This window comes from Podarcis tiliguerta, assembly GCF_965153285.1.
Source record: "Podarcis tiliguerta genome assembly, chromosome: 5".
Lineage (NCBI taxonomy): Eukaryota > Metazoa > Chordata > Lepidosauria > Squamata > Lacertidae > Podarcis > Podarcis tiliguerta.
The window spans coordinates 48,128,939-48,152,181 of NC_139538.1; the positions used below are offsets into that span (position 1 = coordinate 48,128,939).

Consider the following 23,243-nt stretch of genomic DNA (forward strand, 5'->3'; position numbering starts at 1 on the left):
CCTTTTGTGGTAGCAGAACTCATACTCCCTGCTGCGGGTACCCTTTTTCAAATATTATTTTAAAGAAAAACAAAAACAGAGCCAGGACAGGAACTGTTCCCTCATTTACATTTGGCTTCTCTTGTCATCATGAAACCAAATTTCATGGGCTGTGCGGCACTGTCATCAAGCTAAATCAGAATTAGGACCAGTAAAACTGCCCTCACTTTGATTAACTGATGAAATATGCCTATGTGGTATCTGAAGCCAAACTGGCTTCACTCTGGCATCTTGTGAGTAGAAATACTTTAAATGGGGTCCACTAACAGGGGATGGTGAGTTTGCAGTTGCAGTGAATGAGGCAAACAATTTGTCCCTGTTTGCATTGTCTCTTTCCCACCTCCCCGCGGGCTGCCATCAAATTTGACATTATAGTAAAAGGAACAAGTTCAGGGACAGGATGCATCATCTGAAGCCAATCTGAATCAATCTCTAAAGGGATCCTTGAGAATAAAAGGAATGATTTTACTGTAAGGTATGATTATGATTATCTCTAGAGCAACCAAAGGGATTGAAGTCGGCAAAACGTTAAATTGCAGAATACAATGTAGAGGTAAACCAGGAAATGAGTGAGCGCTTTAACATTGCAATAATTTCCATAATCACTTCAGCTGCATAGTTACTTTTTATTTTAAACTTAAGGTACAGTTTTGAAGTATCACTCAGCAGATATTTTGCTATAATCTGTAGAGTTTAATGAAAGCTAATTGGAGGACAAATTCTAGTCTAATTAAAATGTGACTGTATAAAATGTGAAGGATAAATGAAGGAAAATGCTCTATGGGGCAAAGAATTTCAAACAATTATTATTCTGAATACTGTCAAGTAATGCTTTTGTACATAATGATCATAGACATTGTTAGAAATAGAACAACCTTGAGAAAGTTATTTTAAATTAATGTTTTAGGTATTTTGTTTCAAAAGTGGACATTTAAGTAACAGCTGTATAAGGGTTTTGTTTAAAAATGAAAAATAAAAAGCAAATCCCATTCTCATCTAAAACATACCATGTTCTGCTCACATGGTACATTCCATCCATGTTCTTTCATGATCAGCAGATGTAAAAGTTTGACTTATGAGTTCTAATGAGATTTCAATACTGAGCAAACAATAAAAATGTATGCATTGCATACTTTTATTGGGCTTTGGTTTCATGGTTAGTGTTACACCCTTTCAACAGCTTTGGTAATATTATATCCAGCAGGCTTTAGAGACAAGGTGAATTTTAATACTGGGTTGAATTGATGGAAATTAATTTGATGACTTTGTGCAAATAATGACTTTTTAGAGCATAATTATTCAGCATAAGCTTTGTCTATAGGTATCTACAGGCAGATACCTTTTTCACCTGCTACTAATATATAAATAGTATGCTATGTTCATTATTCCAATGAAGACTGTTGGACCAGGATCAGGGAGAGCTGAGTTTAAATCCTAAGTTATCCACACTCACATCAGATCATTTAAAACAAATTATCTTCACTTTTATTTCCTTAACGGATGATGCAAAAAATAACAAGGCACCTTATACTGAAGAGACTTTCCTTTTCCTTCCTTAAAAGTAACTAGAAAAGCACTATTCAAGTGTTCTGGCTTGATTTTTTTATTTTCCTTCCTCTGTTGTGGTCATAGTAAAACCCAAAACAAGTGTCTTTTATGAGAGAAAAACCCTACCCACCAGGGTCAATGTGAGCAGAGCCTAGGTGCCGTATGTTAATTTTGACCCTACCCTTCTGCCAGGGAGCTGAAGACACCATACATGATGGAGGCGGAAACGGCTTCACATGTGTTGTTACACTGCGACCTCTACGGGGATATCAGGTCACTGTTTATCTCCCCTATCGTTCAGAAATTCCCAGGTCGATCTGAATCTCAGCGGCTGAAAATCCTACTAGGAGATAAAAACCCAGAAGTAACACTGAAAGTGGCCAAGTTTTCTGCGGCCGCGATCAAGCGGAGGGCATTAGTTGTAAAAAAGTAAAAGATCTGACCCTTGGACAAGCCCCCCCCCCCTTTTTTAAAGTCTACACATATATTGTAGCGCATATATGAGTATATATGTGCGTGTGTGTGGGTGTGTGTGCATATGTGTATTGTTTTTATGTATAATTTTACAACTTTTAATTGACACCATCATTCCCTCGTAAACTACTGTTGTTTTTATGCTTTTTTCTTTTCTTCTGGTCTATGACCGTAATAAACTTATTCATTCATTCATTCACCATACATGATTGGCTGTCCCCAATCTGAACTGTTTGCACCCCCCCCCCCAATAACTGACATTTTCAAGATGGCTTATACAATCGTACCTTGGAAGTTGAACGGAATCCATTCCGGAAGTCCGTTCAACTTCCAAAATGTTCAAAAACCAATTTGCGGCTTTCGATTGGCTGCAGGAAGCTCCTGCAGCCAATCAGAAGCTGTGGAAGCCCAGCTGGACATTTGGGTTCCAAAAGAACGTTCACAAACCAGAACAATCACTTCCAGGTTTGCAGCGTTCGAAAGCCAAAACGTCTGAGTTCTAGGACGTTTGAGATCCAAAGTGCGACTTTAATATATTTAGAATAAAATAAACTAAATAACAGTAACCAGGGGGGCGGGGGGAGTAAGTTTTGCTCCAGTGCTCAGATGGTCCAATATACAGTCATGTAAGGTCAGCTTGTTGGAAGGCATTATTGGTCTAGAAGTTACCCAGTAAGTTTCATGGCTGAGTAGGGATCTAACCGTGGGCCTCTCTGAACCTCGGAGTGAAGCTCAGCATTTTTGCAGCTGCCTAGCCCAGAAGGCAGCAAATTGTGCACAGGGGAGACAGAGAGGCCTTTGTATGTGCCATGTATCTGTGTGGCCTGCAAGCCTATCCATTGCGCTGACATATGAGTCACCCCACTCCCTATAGAAAAGGGGGAGGGAACCTCTGGTCCTCAGGCCAAACTCATCCCACCAGGAGTCCCCAAAACTATAGAGACTGCAGAGAAACCAACAGGAGTTTAAAGTGAGCTCCTGATAGTTCCTTTGCTGGACGAAGGTGTCCTTCGTCTAGGATAGGGAAGCTGTTCCCCTTTTGCAGACACCTAGGGCTACTCCTTTCCCCTGTTTTCAGAGGTTTAAGGAGCAGCGCAGTGCTGTTTAAAAAGGGCTTTCTAATAGCCTCACCGGCTTTCTGAACCTCTGAAAACTAGAGGTTTAAAGAGCAGCACTGGGCTTTTAGAAAGCCCTTTTGCAAACAGTCCCTGGTACTCTTTGAATCACCAGCCTTTTTGCAGAGCAGCAGTTTGAACCTCTGAAAACTGTGGGTTTTTTCTTGATTTCGGTAGGGATTTTTTTTTCATTTTTTTTTTTGTAAACTGCTTTGAGGTTTGTTTGTTTTTATAGTCATGCAGTATATAAATTTTATGAAATAACAAGCAAACAAAAGTGTTCCTTAACACCTATTTAATAAACGGAACAGTCCGCACTTTGTGCAATCTGTACAGGTGAGATACACTTTATAAGCATGTAATTATTTTATATTAAGCTTTAAAATGTCTCCAACTAGCATATTGCGCTTTCAGTATGCTTATCGCTGAAAAGTGTGGGGCAAGCAGGCAGGAATTAGAGAAGTCCTTCTTCTGATCAGATTGCCCCTCTAATACACACAGTACTGCAGGAGCATCCCTATTGCCACACTGATCTCTTTTTTGGAAGTATGAACATTTTAGTAAGTCTTGCTGTTTATGGCTGTTGGATGGCTAAAGCTTATATCATGAAAATCTCCGCTTTATTTCTCTCAGCCCTTTAGCTACGTGAAAAGGCTTGAAAGCATGGCTGCTCACAGTATGATAAAGAATTCATTCTATAAGTATGGTTCCTCATGTAGCCAAAACAGCATCATTCACACAAAAAGAAAGGTATCAGCAAACTCAGAACAAAACAAAATCAGGGAGGAAAAAGAATGGTCAGAAAACCTCCCAATCAGCCCATTGAGGACTGACAGTGTAATAAAATGCTGACTGAAGGGGGGGGGTAGGGATCACACTGAACAGGACCACTGCAAACCATTACATTTTGTTGCAGATCCAAGGGATGCCAACATTGTACAGAAATGCTACCTCTCAGAAAAGTGTGAGTGAGATCCATTTTAGGGATCTCATCTTAGATAAACCACCTAGAATGAAAAGCCAGGGTTCACCCACTGCTTTTAGCTCTGTCCTGGGACCTATTTCAGCTGGTAAAAACATACCCCTTGTGCTTCCAGTATTAAAAAACTCCTCCGTGTCTCTTTGTGAACAGGTATGCTACATTGAAGCTACATTAAGTTCATCTAATATAGCTACAAATATATATTTAGTTCTGTATTTTGTTTGATCTCACAAAGCCTCTAACCCAGGCATGGCCAAACTTGGCCCTCCAGCTATTTTGGGACTACAATTCCCATCATTCCTGACCACTGGTCCTGTTAGCTAGGGATGATGGGAGTTGTAGTCCCAAAACAGCTGGAGGGCCGAGTTTGGCCATACCTGCTCTACATAGTGGATCAGATACATACATAATGTCAGATACGGATACACAGTATCCATAGGAGTTGGAAACCAGAGGTCTACTTTTACTATGTGTCAAATTTCCGCTATCTGAGTTTAGTTTATCTCTGAAGCAATGGAAAACATGTCTGCAAGTGTTTGCAACACTCTATATTGTACAAGTGTTACCTTCTGTAACAAAACAGCCTCACCCATGCACAAAACAAAGGTATCTGCAGGCTTGGGGAAAACCCCAAGGTTTGTAGAAGTACAAACCCCCTTATAGGGCAGAAAATAAGGAGCAGAAGAGCCCAAAAATTATTCAGTAGGGAAATACTATGGAATGCTGATTGGCTATTGAGACGGGAAAGTAGGCTGTGGAGAAAGAATTTCAACCCTATGGATAATTCATATCTTTGTAAATAGCTTTTCTGTTTAGCCAAACAGTTTGTTATCAGAACCTTGATTAAAGCTTTTGAGGTTTCAGATTTACCAAGATGTGCTGTTTTTATGTATTTTTAACAATAGATTCAGTACTTGATCTTGGTGCAGAAATCTGTTTTGCTATTCTGTTTATCATCCGTCCACGGACTGACCCAGGTAGCTGCACCTGTGACCAGTTTTTGTAGCAATATCTGAAGAAGGGGAAAAATACAAAAGTAATCAGCACATTTTTGCCTTTCATTTATCTCTGTCATCTGGGAATCTGATTCTGATAACATCAGGAGCAACGAAAGACACATCCTGATATTGTGGCTGTGGGGTTTTTTTTTGGTTCTTTTCTTTTTGTCTAGACATTGAGGAGCATCCACCTGTATCTCTGGAACACACATATGAGAGAGGAGGGGGAGATGGAGTCTAGGCTGGAGGCCAGAGGGGAGTGGGGGTAGTAAGCTGTCTATATTTTCTAAAAAAAGAAGTTAAAAACCACCACCTACTCATCATGTGGTTGGAGACTGAGGTTGTAAAAATGTGCTGCAGGCAGAAGTTCTGAAAAATCCCAGAAAGTGTTGAAAACATCCCTAAACAAGGTATTTTTCTCCTGCACCTTTCTTGCTAAAGGTCCCAATTGCTGCCAAGAAAACTAGTGAGAATGTTAGCTGCCAAATAAAAAATTTATGACAGTGTTTGGCAAAGGACTGTATCGCTGCTTGTTTTATATATTTCCACAAGGCTATTGAAAGGCTTTTTTTATTTTTTATATAAAAAAAACCCCGTACACAGTTCACTGATCATTGTGTTCTCTAATGGTAAAAAGTAAACCCAAAGAAGGATTAAACAATATAACTTTTTTATTATTTAATAACCGCCTATAAGTATTTGCCATGGTAAGAAAATATTTTTTTTCTCCAACATTCCTTGTATATCTGTTATATAAAACACCTGACAGGCATCCTTGTGGGGTGAGTCAAGTCTTGCAGTAAATAAACATGAAATCATCAATTAAAAATGTATTGCTATAGCATTTTTACTTGTTATACATTCATGTCTGGGTCAGTAAACTGCCTGTTGGGAAACATAAGGGGGCTCATTCACTTTTGCGTGGTATTTATAGTTGAAAAGCGAGAGAAATAATAGGCTGCAATTGTGTGGCTCACCGATATCTATTACACTTTTGGTCTATGCCATTCAATTAGCAGTGTGGAAGGAAAAATATTTTTGTGTGTATTGAGTTGGGAAGATGGCATATTTGTAATACAAAGATAGCATATTGATGGTACTAATTAAGCTGGCTAACGATCATGTTAACACCCTTTTAGAAGTTACTTTGCCCATCTGAAGCTATCAGATTATCTCTCTACTGAACAGCAATCAGACTGAGGTTCCAGCTGATTATTAGTTACGTTCATCTTGCTTGACACTAAAGCAGAGTTTCATAGCAATCCTCAGGCCCTGGACTTTGGTAGAAAAACTCTGGAGCCTAAAAATTGTTTTCCATTTCTGAAGCAGTGTGTCCCTTCGGATGCAGAAAGCTTATTCATATATACATAGCCCAAGCTTAGCTCCCTACTAGTAGGGGGGGGAAATCCCCTGCCCCACCCTCCATCATTACACTAAGCAGTGCTTTTTCTGGCAGTACTCAACAGTATGCAGTACCAGCACCTTCCTCCTCCCTTCAAATCTTGTGATAAGGTAAATGGAGGGTGGGGAGAGCGAGCAAGCAACCGTGGCTAAAAGGGGGGTTGTGAAAAGCAGGAGGCTGAGGTGGCAAGGAAAAGGAGGCCTTTGGGAGGGCTGCAATTGCTGCTGTCAGTCAACAGGTGGCACCTTTTGCTCTTGGCTGTCTCACTGCGCCACAAACATCTGGGCAAGCATGAGTGCCATTTCCGTTTGTCTCTGCTTCCATGTCTGCAGGGCGGTGGTGGGGGGAGACACAGAGAGAGAAGGGGAAGGAGGCAACAGCTTCTGCTGCTAGTGCCACCGTCCTCCATTTTGTGGCTGGGGCAAACCATAGAGGCGAGCACAGACTGTGCAGCTGGTGGCTGGGGAGAGATGAAGTAGAAGGGGTTTGGTGGGAATTACCTATTTCCATTTTCTCTCATACCTTAATCAAAAATGACCAAGAAATATTATCAAAGGCTTTCTCCACATTTAAAACCATTAATGCGGCCTGTTTTTCATTTCTCACTTCCAAAGTTCATGTGACGAGCAGACAAGGCAAGGTAGGGGGAGAGGTTGAAGAAGGCGGAGGGGTGCACAAAGTGGGGTTTTAATTGAGGGGGGACAAGAGAGAGAGTGTGAGAAGGGGGGGGGAGAGAGAGAAAGGTGGGGAGAGGTTCATGGTGAGTACCAGCACTATTTTTTTCTGGGGGGGAAAGCACTGCCAGTAAGCAACAGGGACTCCACTGTTGGTCCTGGCTGCTCTTAGAGGTATTTATTCACCTAGTGCATAGTTAAACTCTGGAATACACTACCACGAGTTGTGGTGGGGACCGCTGACATAGCAGATTTTAAGAAAGGACTGGACAAATTCATGGAGGATACAATGACTACCAGTTATGATGGCTGCAGCTACCTCCAGGACCAGAGGCACTATGAGTCTACATAGAAATTACTGGGGAGCAACAGCAGGAGAGGGCTAATGCTTCATGTGCCGCTTGTGAGCTTCTCATGAAGATTTGGCTGGCTACTGTGGAGAACTGAATAAAGAGCAGGGCTCTTCTTAATCTCAGAGAGACTCTTCCCGATTATAGCACTCAGGTTTTTAGCGTGCCCTTGTTACAAGAACCTGGGCGGTTTCCAATGGATTGCCCGGCATATATTTTTGGCAGTGCTTTAAATGGATGATCAGCTCTTAAAATACAGGAACTCGTTTCTGTGACAGAAGTCTCATAAATGCAACGAAAAGAAGGTTGGTTTACATATTTCATGGTCTTTGAAATAAATGACTAGGGACAGGCTGCCATTAATGAGATTATTCCGTATGGCATTCAGAGTTAATTTACAGAAGATTAGTTTTTAATCGGGCAAATATCATAAGCAAATTAGTATCAAATGTAAGAAATTAAGTGAAAATAAGTTTGGCTTGGAATAATTGTGGACTCAGCTATACAGCTGCAAATAAAACGTTTTAACTGTGTTTTAAGTGCAATATACAATGTGACACTAGATGGTGATGGTGAGCCTTATGGAAAATTCATTGTATTTTAAAAATTGCTTTTGAAAAAGCTTTTTTCCCCATTGAGACACTATAATTCTGTTGAATAGCATTGGCCTTTTTGCTGCTGCATCACTGTTGACTTCTGTTAATCCTCTGGTCTATTGGGACCCCTAGGTCTACTAAGACATCAGAATGAAATACAGAGCTTCATTCTTCATTCAAATTGATAAGTCAAGCTCATAAAAGCCATTTGATGGCTCTTTTTTATAATGAAAGGTGGGCTACAAATATTTTAAATAAATAATACAAATAAATAAAAATGGTCCGTATAGAGTACCAGAGACTATTATAGAAACAAGCAGATCATCTAAAATGCAAAGGATCTATGGAGAAGTAGGTCCACTGCTTTCAACTGAACAGCCAATGTACATCATGCTTTTTATGTAAGCCATCCAGAACAGAAGAGTTCTGTGGATCATTTTTTGCTAGTTGGGCTAGGATTATAGGAGTTAATGCCACTAGTAAATCACACTGGTACTAAGACCTCTTGTAAATAGACGCTGTGGATGAAATCCCATATTGTGTGAGTGAACCTCTGCCTGTACAATGGGACCACACCTTCCTTTTGCCCCTACTGCAGCCCCCAGAAGCTGCTCTGGAAGGTCTCCCAACACATTTTGTGGAGCACATTTTTAGGGGAGAAGGGGACAGGTGAAGTCTTGTTACGTGAGTAGATGCTTATTCCACTTGTACATGAATAGTGTTGGATAGAATCCTGGATCTGAGCACACAGGAATCACAAGTTTGCATTTCAGCAGTTGAAACCTGCGCATACATTAATGGATTATTCCATTTTTAGAAGTGATTGTGTGTGTGTGTGTGTGTGTGTGTGTGTGTGTAGTAGTAGTATCTTCAGTATAGCCCCGAACTTCCTTTCCAGTGGGAAAAGATTTAATTGAGCAGAATGAGCAGATATCTCACATTTTATTCCTTCCTTGAAGAACCAAGTACCTTTAGACTGTATTGGACTAACACTGTTTCCTGCAAACAGTGAAAGAATAAGCCATCACTTCTTCCTCAAATTCTCGACTCTGATCTCACTGCCCCTCAGAGACATCGGGTCTATAATTCAGAAACTTCCTTATACTACCCCTGAATTTCAACTCCCCACCCTGTTACTTCTCCCTATGTACAGAAGGCTAGTTATTTTATTAAAGCACTGCGTTTATAGTGAAAATTTCTAGTATTTCTGTCTCTTTAACAGCAATATGCAGTGAGAGAAAGGACTTTAATAGTAGCAAGTAGCTCCTGTCAGCTAATTCTGCCACATAAACCATTTGTGAATACATCGATCTTCTTTTATTCATTTCTTTTGTGCCAATCCCATATTTGCTATTCCCATGATTTCTCTGAATCAGTTGGTCAAAAAAATGATTTTTATTTGTTCCGCTGGCCTTCTGCAATATTAGCTTATGAACTGTTTTTTACAGGGAGGCTCAAAGCACACAGCACAGGTTGGGGGGAGAAGCCTATAGCAGTCAAAATTGTTGTCTGAAATGTCTTCAGACGGGAAGGCTGAATTTATTGCACAAAACAAGTCCTAGCAATGTGGAGGTGTGCAGTCCTGCTCATTATCCCTGGAAAAATGGGGGAACCAAAAAGCACAGTAAAAAAATTAAATTTTAATAATGCTAGTGATATTTTCTAAATCCTTCTTGACAGAAAGATTCTCATTATTTTTATCTGTCTCAGAGTAGGCTCCTTTAATGCCATCTTCACAAATGGCCTTAGCCATGATTGTTTTCTTTTCTTCAGAGCATTCAGTGGAGGGGGGTGGAGGATGAATATATACGATACATACTAAAATGCTTTTCTATCACTCAAAAAGTGCCATTGAGTACTAACATTTTGGATAGCACATTTTCAGGAACAGTTGCTGCATATACCTCTGCAAAGGGAGTGGGGTATTTTCCCCCCCACCCACTCTTTTGTTCATAAGAGGTCCACACACTTAAGACAATTGTAGGCAGCCTCCTATGGAAAAAGACACCCAAACACAGAAGGGAAAATAAGCCTAAAAGTGATGTTCATACATAGTTTGAATTCACAATTAAAGCAGAAGTAGTTTGGTTTTGTATTAGAGTTCTTGGAGTTGTGCTAATAGAGGAAGATTGCCCTTCTGGCTTAGATCAAGCTTCTCTGAAACTGTTCCTTTTGTTTCCTTAAAATTTGTGGAATGTAAATGAAACCATAGTTACTACAGTAGCTAAGCCTCCGTCGTGTTTCTTCTTGTTGGCTGCTTCTGCACATGCTACTGCCAGTGAAATAATTGTTTTATCTAGATGAATGCTTTTCTTTATCAGAAACCCATGTGTGTACACACATCCCAAAACCAGACACTTTCTACAGAGTTGATTAAATAGAGGCAAATAAAGGAAAGCCGCCCATCAGCTTCCTTATTTCTAAGGAGAAACTCTTTAGCATTTTGATAAGGGGGTCATCTTTCAAGCCCACCTGTGCTGGCACTTCTTGACACTTCACTAGGTAGGTTGACTTCAAGTTCAATATGTGATTTAAGTGAGATGCCAAGTGGTTTTGAATATCTGTGCTCACATAGAACACAGGTGTTGTGTTCTAAACACCTCAGAAGTCATCCTGATAGTTACAGCCACCCCAAAAGATTTGCTTTTGCAATTTCTCACACAGGAGCAAGATATGGAACAAGACCCAGGGCTTCAGAAGGTCTGTCAAGCAGTAGCCCATTTACAAAGTTTATTCTGGTCTCTGAAAAGACAAATGAAAGGAGGGAGAGAACAATTTTTATTGCACTATTATTGTGAAATTAGCTGTATTTAAAATAATTGACTACCAATAATAATAATAATAATAATAATAATAATAATAATAATAATAATTTTATTTATATCCCGCCCTCACCAGCCGAAGCCAGGCTCAGGGCGGCTAACAACAAAAGTACAGCACAAACACTCTAAAATCATTCATTATAAAATTAATTCAAATCAAGCCACTGGCAACCATTGGGCCAGAGCTCCGCGAAGATTGCCGAGGGAGGGAGTCAGGCTGTGCCCTGGCCTGGTGGAAGAGCTCTGCCTTGCAGGCCCTCGGAAAGATGTCAAGTCCCGCAGAGCCCTAGTCTCTTGTGACAGAGTGTTCCTATGAGATATGGGGCTACTAGTCATTTAAGCAATGTTGCATTTAGCTTTACAGTGGTACCTCAGGTTAAGAACTTAATTCGTTCTGGAGGTCGTTCTGAAACTGTTCTTAACTTGAGGTACCACTTTAGCTAATGGGGCCTCCCGCTGTTGCCGCCACACTATTTCTGTTCTCATCCTGAAGCAAAGTTCTTAACCCAAGATACTATTTCTGGGTTAGCGGAATCTGTAACCTGAAGCGCCTGTAACCTGAAGTGTATGTAACCCGAGGTACCACTGTAGTTGTTTTCGTGTGTGTGTGTGTTTGTAATTCAAATGAGGTCTTAAGTACTTTTTATAGGAGACAATGACAGACTAGCATAAATGCTCAGAATCGAAAAGAAAAGGTGAGTAGTGTAAAAAGTATTGGTCCGTGCCATCTGTTTAGCTTGTATAATTACCTATCCTAGTTGTCATGTGGTGCTTTTGGACAAGATTAAGCACCTGTATTAGATCTCTTTTTACCATAGAGAAGCTACTTGCATACCCCCTCCCCTCTCCAATGCTCTATCCCAAGGCCAACATTTACATTTATACTTGGATCATGTCATCCTGTTTTCTGTTGTGCTCCACCTAACCGTTACCTGAGGACTATGAGCAAGTATACTTGCATAATATAAAGGCCTGAATAGCCTTTCCCCCCAATGGATGCAGAGAACACTGCCCCTTTAACTATTATTACATCTGAATTAGCTGCCATTGTGGCAGAATTGTCTTTTCCATAGCCTCACAGGTGTAGGTCCCAACTGACATGATCTTTCCAACAGAATTAGTGTGTTCAGAATGGGCATTTAGGTATACCACGATGGAGAGCAGAATCCCAATTTTTGATGCTTGGATTCTGTGGCTCACAAATTCAATTCTTGCAGTTTCCCTGGATATTCAAGAGTCTGATATTCCTGTGCTTATTGTGTCCAACCATATTCCTGCTTCATTTGCAGGTACCATTTGTTTTATTTTGTATGGGTGCATGCATACGTATAAAACCTCTAGGCTTTGACTATCTGCAAAGATAATATTTAGTGTTGCTTAAAGGTAAAGGGACCCCTGACCATTAGGTCCAGTCGTGGACGACTCTGGGGTTACGGCGCTCATCTTGCTTTATTGGCCGAGGGAGCCGGCGTACAGCTTCTGGGTCATGTGGCCAGCATGAATAAGCCGCTTCTGGCGAACCAGAGCAGCACATGGAAACACAGTTTACCTTCCCACTGGATCGGTACCTATTTATCTACTTGCACTTTGACGTGCTTTTGAACTGCTAGGTTGGCAGGAGCAGGGACCGAGCAACGGGAGCTCACCCCGTCGCGGGGATTCGAACCGCCGACCTTCTGATCAGCAAGTCCTAGGCTCTGTGGTTTAACCCAGTGTTTCCCAACCTTGAGCCTCCAGCTGTTTTTGGACTACAACTCCCATAATCCTCAGCTAGCAAGACCAGTGGTCAGGGATGATGGGAATTGTAGTTCGAAAACAGCTGGAGGCCCAAGGTTGGGAAACACTGGGTTAAACCACAGCGCCACCCACTTACGAGGTGCAATTCTTTCGTCTGAAACTACAACTCTTTTAATGCTGAATGCATAAGTTTACAGAAAGCCATTTTGTATTGTGTACCATTAAACCTGAAATATTTTTCATTAATCTGTCTGTGTTCTTGAGAGGACTGCTTTCCCCCTGTACATTTCTTTGAAAATAAAGCCCTGTGTTGTAATAAAAGCATGTTAACTGATCCATGGTAGCCACTTATTTTTCTTGTATTTGTACTGGTGTCAGAGCAGAATGCTTCTTAGAGCTTCATTATTATAGGCAAAAACTTACAAAACAAGTTTGTTGAGGATTGCTCATCACTTAATTTATATGATATTACTTCAATTCCTAATTTTATTAGCAATTGTCATTGCAGCCATTAGTGCTTAATGCCAAGGAATCATTATCCAGCGCTGGGCAGTCAGGTGCTAAAGCTTGTACAAGTCATTAAGATGGACTCTAAACGTTGTGCACTTCCCTCACTAATGAATGCAGCTTGGGAGGGGGGTGTTTCCTAAAGAATTTTAACGCAGTTGGCAATCTTAGTGCAAGAGTAGCTAACATGCTATAAAGTAAGTAGTTGTCTCTTCTGAAACACCTTCACATATAACTATGCTGCAAATCTCATCAGAGCCATTGTACGCGCAGATTTCGGGAGAGGTAGCTCTAAAGCAGCAAGGTCATGCAAACAATGGTTTTGGGAATGGGTCTGAAGTGCAAGCTTGATTTCTGCTGGCCTGGAGATCATTGCAGAGATGATCTGCTTGACCTCTAAGATGGAAAACTGGTCCTGTCATTCCTTGTCTCGCTGAATAAAATTGGCATTGACTTCGGAGTGGAGCTGCTAGGAGGTTTGTTAAGGAAAAGTTAGGCACTATGGCAATACACAGGAAAAGCAAATCTTGACCGGAAGACCTGATGCTTTATATCGGGGCCGACTTTGGTAATCTTTCATAATATGGCACTCTGTGGTATGTGGAAGAAAGCCTGGTATGCCTTTCTTCATATGGTGGCTTTAGTATTTTAAGAGCAAACAGAATGTAAACCTACAAGGCTACTGAACAGAAGTATGAGTTATTAGTAAGAACTGGTGTGTTGAAATGGATGCAGGGTTGAAACTGTATCTAAGAGGCCACATGTAAAATCTCAGCATCCACTTCGCCCCAATAGGTCATCTTGAGCAGACTACAGTGGTACCTCTGGTTGCGAACGGGATCTGTTCCGGAGGCCCGTTCGCAACATGAATAGAACACAACCTCCAGCAGTGCATCTGCCCACGTGCAGGTTGCGATTCGCCGCTTCTGCGCATGCGTGTGATGTCATTTTGTGCGTCTGCACATGCGCAAGCAGCGAAACCCTTTCTGGTACTTCTGGGTCGCCACGGGACGCAACCTGAAAAAACGTATCATGAGGCAAACGTAACATGAGGTATGACTGTACTGTCTCAGCTTTTCCAATCCATTAAATAGTGGGAAATCCTTTGTGCATTAAAGTCCTGTGTAAATACCAAATTTGAATATGATTCTATGCAGACATTTCTTTTTTCAGGAGTGCTGGCTCAGCCATAACTATTCATGTTGTGTGGTGCAATCATGTGTAATACTGTGGAACTTATAAACCTTATGGAACTGCATGCGATTCTGGCTGTGGATCTGTGATTGATTCAGAGATTCACAGAATCCTTTAAATCAAGATGTCCGTGTGAGAATCCCTCTTTAGTTGAAGGGTAAAAACCCAGCAGTTATTTACAATAGAGTTTCACAACGAAGGGCCGGTTCAGAAGCTCACTTTTTTTTTCTCCCTGTGCAAGGTGTTCCATCCATCTCTCCTGACACATTTGCACATAGAACTTAATGTATGATCTCCAGCCCTCCATGGACAGAGTTGTTACCACAGTCACTGAAAAATGAAAAGGGAGGATTCTAAATGCCTCATCCAGCCCCATCTTATTCTTACAACAACATATAGATTTGTGGGCAAAAACTTCTGTAAATTCGGTCCACAGACTGCATCGAATAAACAGTTAATTCGTCTTAATATCAGCAACGCTGTGATTCATAATGCAAACTGGAAGCATCCTTGATGTTTTAGTCACACATTCCTTTTAATTTGGCCATGCATTCTTTTAAAGCTACAGTTTGCTAACTTAATAAAATGCAGCATGCAAATGCACAAGTTTTTGCCTTCAGGCACTTTAGCCATGGATGTTTCAGTGGGTGTCTCCTTTCAAGTATATATTATTTCTTAAATTATTTACCCTGTAAACATGCTTTGCATTTTCAAAGGAGGCGCTGGGTTGCCTCTCTGGAAGATTGAACTGAATTTTTTAGGTAAAAAGAATCCAAAGTTACAAATATCATTTGTGTTTTTGTTGGTGAGTTAGCCATGTGGCTTTTTGCAGAAGACGCTGAACCCCACTTTCCTCCTTTCCCTCCCACCGCTTGAAATTCCTTGCTGCTTTGCCTGGAGCAATACCCACTGGCAGTGTCTGGCTGTGACAGTACTAGAGGCCTCTTTACAGATGGGTCCTGCCAATGCCAACCATTGTTCTGCCACTGTGAGCTGGTTTGATTACAGAATATTGCTGAAATCCCACCCAGCCCCCAGCCCTCTTTCTTCATTCTTTCTTTTAGCGCCCTGGATTGTTGACTTGAGATCTGAAATGTATTGACACCAGAATCCAAGTTCTTTATGTACCATTCCATCCTATCACCCTTCAAAGTGGAGCTCTGCTGCTTCAGAAACTCATTCTGAAGTTTCCCTTGCTCTGCTTCCCTGCTTGAAACGCTACAGACTCAACGTAACTTTTGCCGAGATTTAAAGAGCATGTTTATTTTAGGGTTTAATATGAAACAGGGTAATAATTCTGCAGAGGAGCATGTTGATAACATCCTTCCTATTTCATGATTAATTTGTTCTGTTCAATATTGTATTCTTTTGCTGCAGTGGGCAAGCTAATTCAGATTCCTAGAAGTTGAACTTTGATATGCATATCCTACATTCGTACTTTAATGGAACATTTAATTAGCAGATACAGGTGGGGGTCTGTACTGCTTCCTCTTTTCCTGATGAGGATTTTAGAGACGAGTTTGCAGATTAAGTAATCTTCCAATCAAGTGTGCAGCCAGAGAATTAGAAATGAAACATTTGGAGGACTCATTTTATTTATTCTTTTTTTTCTCACTGTAATTTGGGTGTGATGAGACACTAACTAGGTCAGATATGAGGCGATGGCTTAACGATTCAGTGTGTTAGATGTATGCATTTGCCTAACTATGTGTTCGACTAAGCAAGTTCCATCCACAGTTAATCCTTTGTAAATTAGCATCATGGATGCCTTGGGGCCTTCATCCCACAAATAAAATGGTTGTCAGCACAGTCATATTAGAGGAATATTACTGTATGTTACTTAAGGCTGAATTTTTAAAGAGTTTTCATGCTTTTTAATCTGTTTCTCTGCTGAATTTCAATTTTCCTGAGTTTCTTTTCAGGATCAATGAGGGTGACTGAGTAAATATGCCCTCTGCTTTTCATGCATTCATTTGGGCAAACAGTTTGCTATCAGGTGTTGTTTTGCTAGAAAATGCCCCAAAAGAAGAGGGAAAGAAAGAAAGAGAGAGTGGTTGAAAGTTCAGGTGTTAATCTGCACTGCAAACTAATAAGAAGCAGAAGCCTCTTTAATTAGCTTTAGTTTGTTAGACCATTAAACATTTTTCCTCTCCAAGAGAGACAGAGTAGTCCGCTCCCTTTGGCAGAGTAAATATTGCCTGTTAAGTTTGAATTAGCTGTCATCGTGGGAGAATTAATGCTGCGCTTTATCCTTTCTAGTGAGGAAGGGAAAAATAAACGAGACAGATCTTAGTTCAGCTTTAAGTGATAAATGAGGACAAAGCAGGCCATTCATCTCCTGCTAGCAAAGTGGACACAAGCACTAAAGCAGTTTTGCGGAAGACGTGTCAGCAAATGTGATCATTTTGTAACCTGTCAGGAGGATAGAGAGCTAGTCCTTTTAAAGTGTCACAGGGGAGTGTGTTTGTCTGATGTGACAGTTTTCATCCATCCATTTACTTTTCTTTTTTTTAAAGGTGAATGTTGTAGCAGTGGCTGGCATTGTGAAAAACGGAGGGAGGGATCTGAAGTTGGTTCAAAACTGCATCCTTCCGCACTTACACTTGCCTATGTAACCAGACACATCTAGTATGATATTACTTATTTAACCAGGAAATTCTCATATGTACAAAGATGCCTGTTTGTAACGTATGGCAAACAAACATCCCACCTTACTATGAGCTCAGCCTATTGTTTTTCCTTCCACCATCCATTGTTTCTTTGTTTGAATAGTGTTTATGGTTTTATTTTCCATCTTTTTACAAACAAGATTGAAATTTCAGTTGGTTTTTTGGGGTGGTGTTGTTTTTTGGTGGAGAGGGGGCTGTCAATCTGATTTTAACAATGCTATACTGCAAATATGTTCCTGCCATGTAAAGGTCAATATTCTGCAAGAGCCCGGATAAATACTTCCCTGGAATGAAGCTCAGGCCTTTTCTTAATTTTTTTTTAAATATACTCATTTTTAATAGTTCTGTACAGATGGGTGTCATTCAGACTCTGACGACTGATAGTTTGTATGCTGATGAAACAAGAGGTTCATTCTCACAAGTGGTGTGTTACCATTACTCATTTCTATCTGTTCAGTACACAGGAATGTAGCATTTGCCTGATTACCATAAGTGAATCTATGCAAGTGAGGAAAAGAAAGGTTTTAGAACATAAGAGTCATAGTTTGACATGTCCTTCTATGTAGCATCCTTTTTCTTCCTCACTATCTTTTATACTTCTCCCTTGGTATTTGGTTCAAGTAAGTACCTTGCCAACAAGTTCCCTACCTTTGAAATCTTTTACTTTAATGCACAAATTAGCTACTGCTTTCTCTCTGGAATTAAGAAACCAAAATAAAATTATTTGAAAACCTCCATAATGGCTTGCTTGGGTTGCTGTGGGTTGTATCCACTTAAATATGCAATGAAAATGAAATCCATTCATTCCAGGGAGTCTACTCTGAGTATGACTTAGTTGGATAAAACTTTATGTGGCAAGCTCCTTCCCAGTATGAATTGCCATCAGGCTTGTTTTAAATGTTCCGTTTAGCAGGTTTTAGACATTTAGTTAAATTATAAAATAAAAACAAACATTCAGATATTAATTTAATGTACACATAAATGTTAGAAGGCCCAGCCCCTTAACAAATGCTTTCAACTACAGGAAGTGAGGGACAAACTAAACATTACATCATTTCATGTGTTCAGCCATTGCATAGCTTTTTTAAAAAAGCAGATATGGACATCTCAAATTTGAACTGTGAGAGGGTTAAAGCTTCCCCCTTACTTACCTTAAAAAAAACAGTCACACAATGCTAAAGTCACATCTAGTTTGGCTCTCAGTGACACAAATAACAATCAAGATCAGTACAGACAATAGTTTTAGAATCTAGATAGCTGTATTCCATGGGTTACTCACATGGAAAAGAAAAGTTAGGTGCTTTACATTGCGCTTTTATTGTCTTATTCTCTTTCACCACTTTCTTTTCTTTTTATTCCCTTAGGATCATTCAAAACCGGATTTTGTTAGTTATCTTGGGGATCATCGTCATCTTTGCAGTCCTGATGATTATTTATTTTTCTGTCAGGAGACACTGATATCTTTGTTCTTCACTGACCAGCAACAAACTGCTTCAGAGTAATTAAGACAAAGTGGTCACATGAATCATTCTCTTGCACTGAAATGGTTCTCCCTCTCAAAGCCTGCGGTTCAACTCTGGTGCAAGTAGCATAAGCATATTTTGTCTTACTGGCTGCATGTGCATTTGATATTTTTCTTTGTTTTATGTCATAGTATGACTGTTCCGGTTTTCCTATATTAGCATATGCAATGAACATATTGTTAGTATACAAGACCACATGTGTAAGCAACTTATTAAATTCCATGCCAGATTTTTAATGCTGACACTTGCAAGCATTTAAACACTCGACTTGGCTTGAGTTGGTATTAGATCTCTGGCAAGAAATTCCCTCTTAGGATCTTGGAATAGGAGCAAACAGAATTTAAAAAAAACATAGTGTGACATACTCAGGCTTGAATAACAATCACAAATGTAACCCAGCAAAGCCAGAGGAGTCATTGCTTCTAATAAACATATTGTCTTTTTGACAGGATGGCTTAATGTCCACTGTGAAGCTAGTATTCAAATGTAATAGTTTTTCTTATTTCTTTCAAACTTTATTTACAGACCATGTATATATATTCATCTCCACCAAGTCCTGGATTGTCAGATGAATTTATTTTGCAGTGTTGCCCTATGACTGTGTTGTTGTCATGCTGATAATGTTGCTTTCCAATATTGTGCTTTTAATGAAGGCAGATTCCAAAGCAAGAAAAGACTGGCTAGCAGTTACATAGAGATCCTTTCTGAGTCACTTCTCAGTTTTCTGGATTTACATTCAACACAATAATGAGATTTAAAATCTGAAGTATCATGCAAGAATAAATATGGTGAGATTGTGTGCAAGTAATATTTTGAATGAATTCTGTGTGTAAGAAGTATCTAGAATGAATTCAATACATACTTCCATTTCATTTAAACAAATATGGACTTAGCTGAAATGCTCAAACAGGAGTATATCTACTCACATAGGGGTGGCGAGAAAACAGCCTTTTTCTGTATGTCCAAGAGAAGGATGATGCACTTAAGTTTGACATTGTTTCAGCAGTTATTGCTTGTGCTCTCCCTTCTCTGGCCCAGTTTACCACACATTAATAATAATAATAATAGTAATAATAATATATTTAGACACCATGAATCAACTTCTTGTCATCCCTCCTACCGTCTTCCTTACACCCTTTGTGCAGCAAATAGAGGTTGATGGCATAGTAAACAGGCTGTAGAAAGTTATACCCTGGGATTCTGGTCCCCTGGGATGTATATTAAGACGATTACTTGAAAACACATATTTCTTTCAATTCCCACATTCCTGTGTCATTACGTGAAAGGTTTTTATGGTTATCCCTTCAAAATGTAATTTATGACGCAGTCCTCCATGATGAATGGGACGCGGGTGGCGCTGTGGGTTAAAGCCTCAGCGCCTAGGGCTTGCCGATCAAGAGGTCGGCGGTTCGAATCCCAGCGGCGGGGTGCGCTCCCGTCATTCGGTCCCAGCGCCTGCCAACCTAGCAGTTCGAAAGCACTCTGGGGTGCAAGTAGATAAATAGGAACCGCTTACTAGCGGGAAGGTAAACGGCGTTTCCGTGTGCAGCTCTGGCTCGCCAGAGCAGTGATGTCACGCTGGCCATGTGACCCGGAAGTGTCTTCGGACAGCGCTGGCCCTCGGCCTCTTTGAGTGAGATGGGCGCACAACCCTAGAGTCTGTCAAGACTGGCCCGTAGAGGCAGGGGTACCTTTACCTCCATGATGAGTAGACACGTGTCCATACTGGATGCAATTGGAATTGTCTCCACCTATTTGGCAAAATAATATGGGCCCCAAATTGGATCCAGTGTATGTTTGACCCTTATTGTGGGACCCCAACACGAACACTTTCCCACCACTGTCCCTTTCTACCTGCACATGTAGACTGAAGCAGGACTTAAAGTGGGCTCTGCAGTCAGTGGCAGACTTTGGGCTCCCAAATTTCATGGGTGCCCTGTGTGACGCTAAAATTTGGTGCCGCCCTGCCTCTCAGGTTCCATTCTGCAGCATTGTTGTGGTTCCTCCTGCAGAGTGGCGCCCAGTGCTGCTGCACTCGTCCTGTCACCCTGAAACTGCCTCTGCTGCAATAGAACAGCCCTTAGGCCCTAACTCCTGTACGGCAGCATCCAGAGTTAACAGGAATTATGGTTCCCAACGTCCAGTGCTATTTTTCTAGAAGAAGAGGTGCTGGAGCTCACCATGAATTCCTCCCTTGTCTTAGAATGGCAATGGTGCCCACCTGAGAAGTGCCGGAGCTGAGCTCTGGCTGCGGGGGGGGGGGGGGGGGGCGCAGACTCTGCCAACGTCCCTGAACGTTGAGAAACTTCTAAATTACATTTCCCAAAGTTCCTATAATCCCTTAAAAACTACCCATGTGCTTGCAGAATCTCCTAGGACCATACTGCAGCACACTGTGAGCTATCTCTGCACCATTGCATCTAGGTAAAGAAAGGAAAGGTTGGGGAGACGAGGAAGGCTGGACTTCGGTTGCGGAGCTAATCCTGGACTTGGAGGTGTCTGGGTGCATTCTTAAATGCATCTGGAGGTAGCCCAGCAAATCTGATGTCCATGCCATTCCATTTTCTGGTATTCCCTTTCACTAGACAGATAACTAAATGCTTGCCACTTAGAAACCACAGCATAGCCACTTTTAGCTGTAAAAACATTGTGTCTAACCGGCTCTTTGTAGGCAAAAGGAGGAGGATGCAATTGCTTAATAATAACAATTATTACAAATTTATCATCCATTTGCCCAGAGATGAGAGCAAAAGATTTTCATAAGACCTTTTGAAGTGCATTAATTGGAGTCACTTGCACAAATTATGAAAACAGAAATTCTGAACCCTTAGGGAACAGACTAAACCATAAAATAGTTGAGGGACATAGGCAATCTCTTGAAGATTGTAAGAATTTTGTAGCTTTATCCTGCCTGGTATTCTAAGGAACACTGAATCTTTATTGACTTCCATGGTATCCCTGTTCAAACACCCAGGGATGGAATTTGGCCCTAAACCTGTTTACTGTCCAGACACAAAGAACTGCATGCAATCCAAGTTGATGTAGCCGACTCAAATCAGACCTGTATAGCGTAGTAAAGAAATTCATGATGAGGAGATTCACAAGAGAAATGCTGTTTATTGAAAAAGGTTAGGGCATGCATGTCTTCGGATAAATCATTTAAGTTGTGTAAACAGAACTATAGCCTTTACCATCTTAATAATACGGAGAGACTGAGTTCATGGGATCTGGGCAAATGGGGATGAGGGAGAAGCCTGCCAGTGTTAAAAGTATGTATCAAAGCAGGTCAGAAGATGTGCATTTTCATAAATACTTTGTTTCTTCTAACAACTACTGTAAATATAAACCTCAAAGGAAAAATTAATTAAATTCTGTTAGTTTACTGGTTCTTTGTTGTTGTTTTTCATTTATTTGCCGTTAATGCCAGTGGTAAAAATCTGCATAATGCCGACTTGCCTTCTGTTCCAGCCTCCCTAGCCACCATAATACTGAGATTCTCTTCCCCAATATTCCAAAAATCCAACTATGAAATACAATGTCTCACCTCAGCAAGCCCCACTGAAAGATGCCAAATGAACCACTGTATGCCTTAATTCTAAAATTCACAATGATTTCCATATCACATTCTTTCCTACACTGCAGTTTCTTCTTTCTGGCTACATAAAAGGGGTCTGTCACAATGACATCCACATACTTTGATGATCTGATGATCCAGCGTGTAGCTTCATAGGGCTGCTGCATTTTGCATATGCTTTAGAATACTTAGTCGATGCTCTGTCCTTTTCCTGAAGTTCTTACAAACAGCAACCCCAGGAACAGTTCTGAAGAATACGTAGGGATTCTACTAGCCTTGTAACATGACCAAGTATGTATGCAGGCAGTGGTTCACACAATCTGGTTTATAGATGATGGACTGGTGTATACATGGGTATCTATTTTCCCACCGTAGCGTCCATTTAGAAATTCTCACTGCCATCAGGGTGTCTTCATATGCATGACCTATCTCTAGCTGCCAGAGGCGAGCCTAGTGGCCACATATATAGTCATGAAGAGACCTGCTCCTAGGTTGCCTTCTATGGGCTTACTAGTAGATAGCAGATAGTCTAGACACTGAATTCAGCCGCTTTGACATGTAATAACCATAGGGACCATATTGCGGCAGGAAAAGGACTCCAATGTTCAGAATAAGCCTCAGTTTAGTTGACTTGTGGTCCTGAGATGACCACGTGGTGGCTATGGTAGTTTTCCATTTGTTGACATGGAATGCTGCTCGTTCCCCCACCCACCCCAAAGGAGTTCTTAGTCTTAGCGTGAGGCTTACACCAGCCAAATCAACAGTGCAGTATCTGAACAATTAGATGCCTACAGGTAGGCGAATTACCCCTGCCATCCCCATCACAACACAGGTTCTGACTCCCACTGAACTCATTTGTCACATCTGTAGCAAGTCGGTGAATGAATCAAATGCATCCAAATGTAACCATCAAAAAACAAAATGTTCTAACACTGCGAAGCCTTTATTGAATGACGACGAATTAAAGGCACGCACATTAACATGCTCTTCTACAGTGTGTAAAATTCATATTTGCTAAACAGTTCCACTATGCAGAAGC

General features: G+C 40.8%; 1 protein-coding gene across 4 annotated transcripts in view; it reads left to right on the plus strand.

The window, feature by feature from the left end:
* The window catches only part of VTI1A (vesicle transport through interaction with t-SNAREs 1A), a 245,569-nt gene extending 223,551 nt beyond the window's left edge, over window positions 1-22,018 (plus strand). For all 4 annotated transcript variants that reach the window (XM_083441785.1, XM_083441787.1, XM_083441788.1 and 1 more), the window contains 2 exons: window positions 18,472-19,956; window positions 20,316-22,018. In XM_083441785.1, the coding sequence (XP_083297911.1) occupies window positions 18,472-18,565 (94 nt within the window). In that variant the 3' untranslated portion in view covers window positions 18,566-19,956; window positions 20,316-22,018. The remainder of the gene's footprint in view (window positions 1-18,471; window positions 19,957-20,315) is intronic.
* The last annotated feature ends 1,225 nt before the right edge of the window (window positions 22,019-23,243 follow it).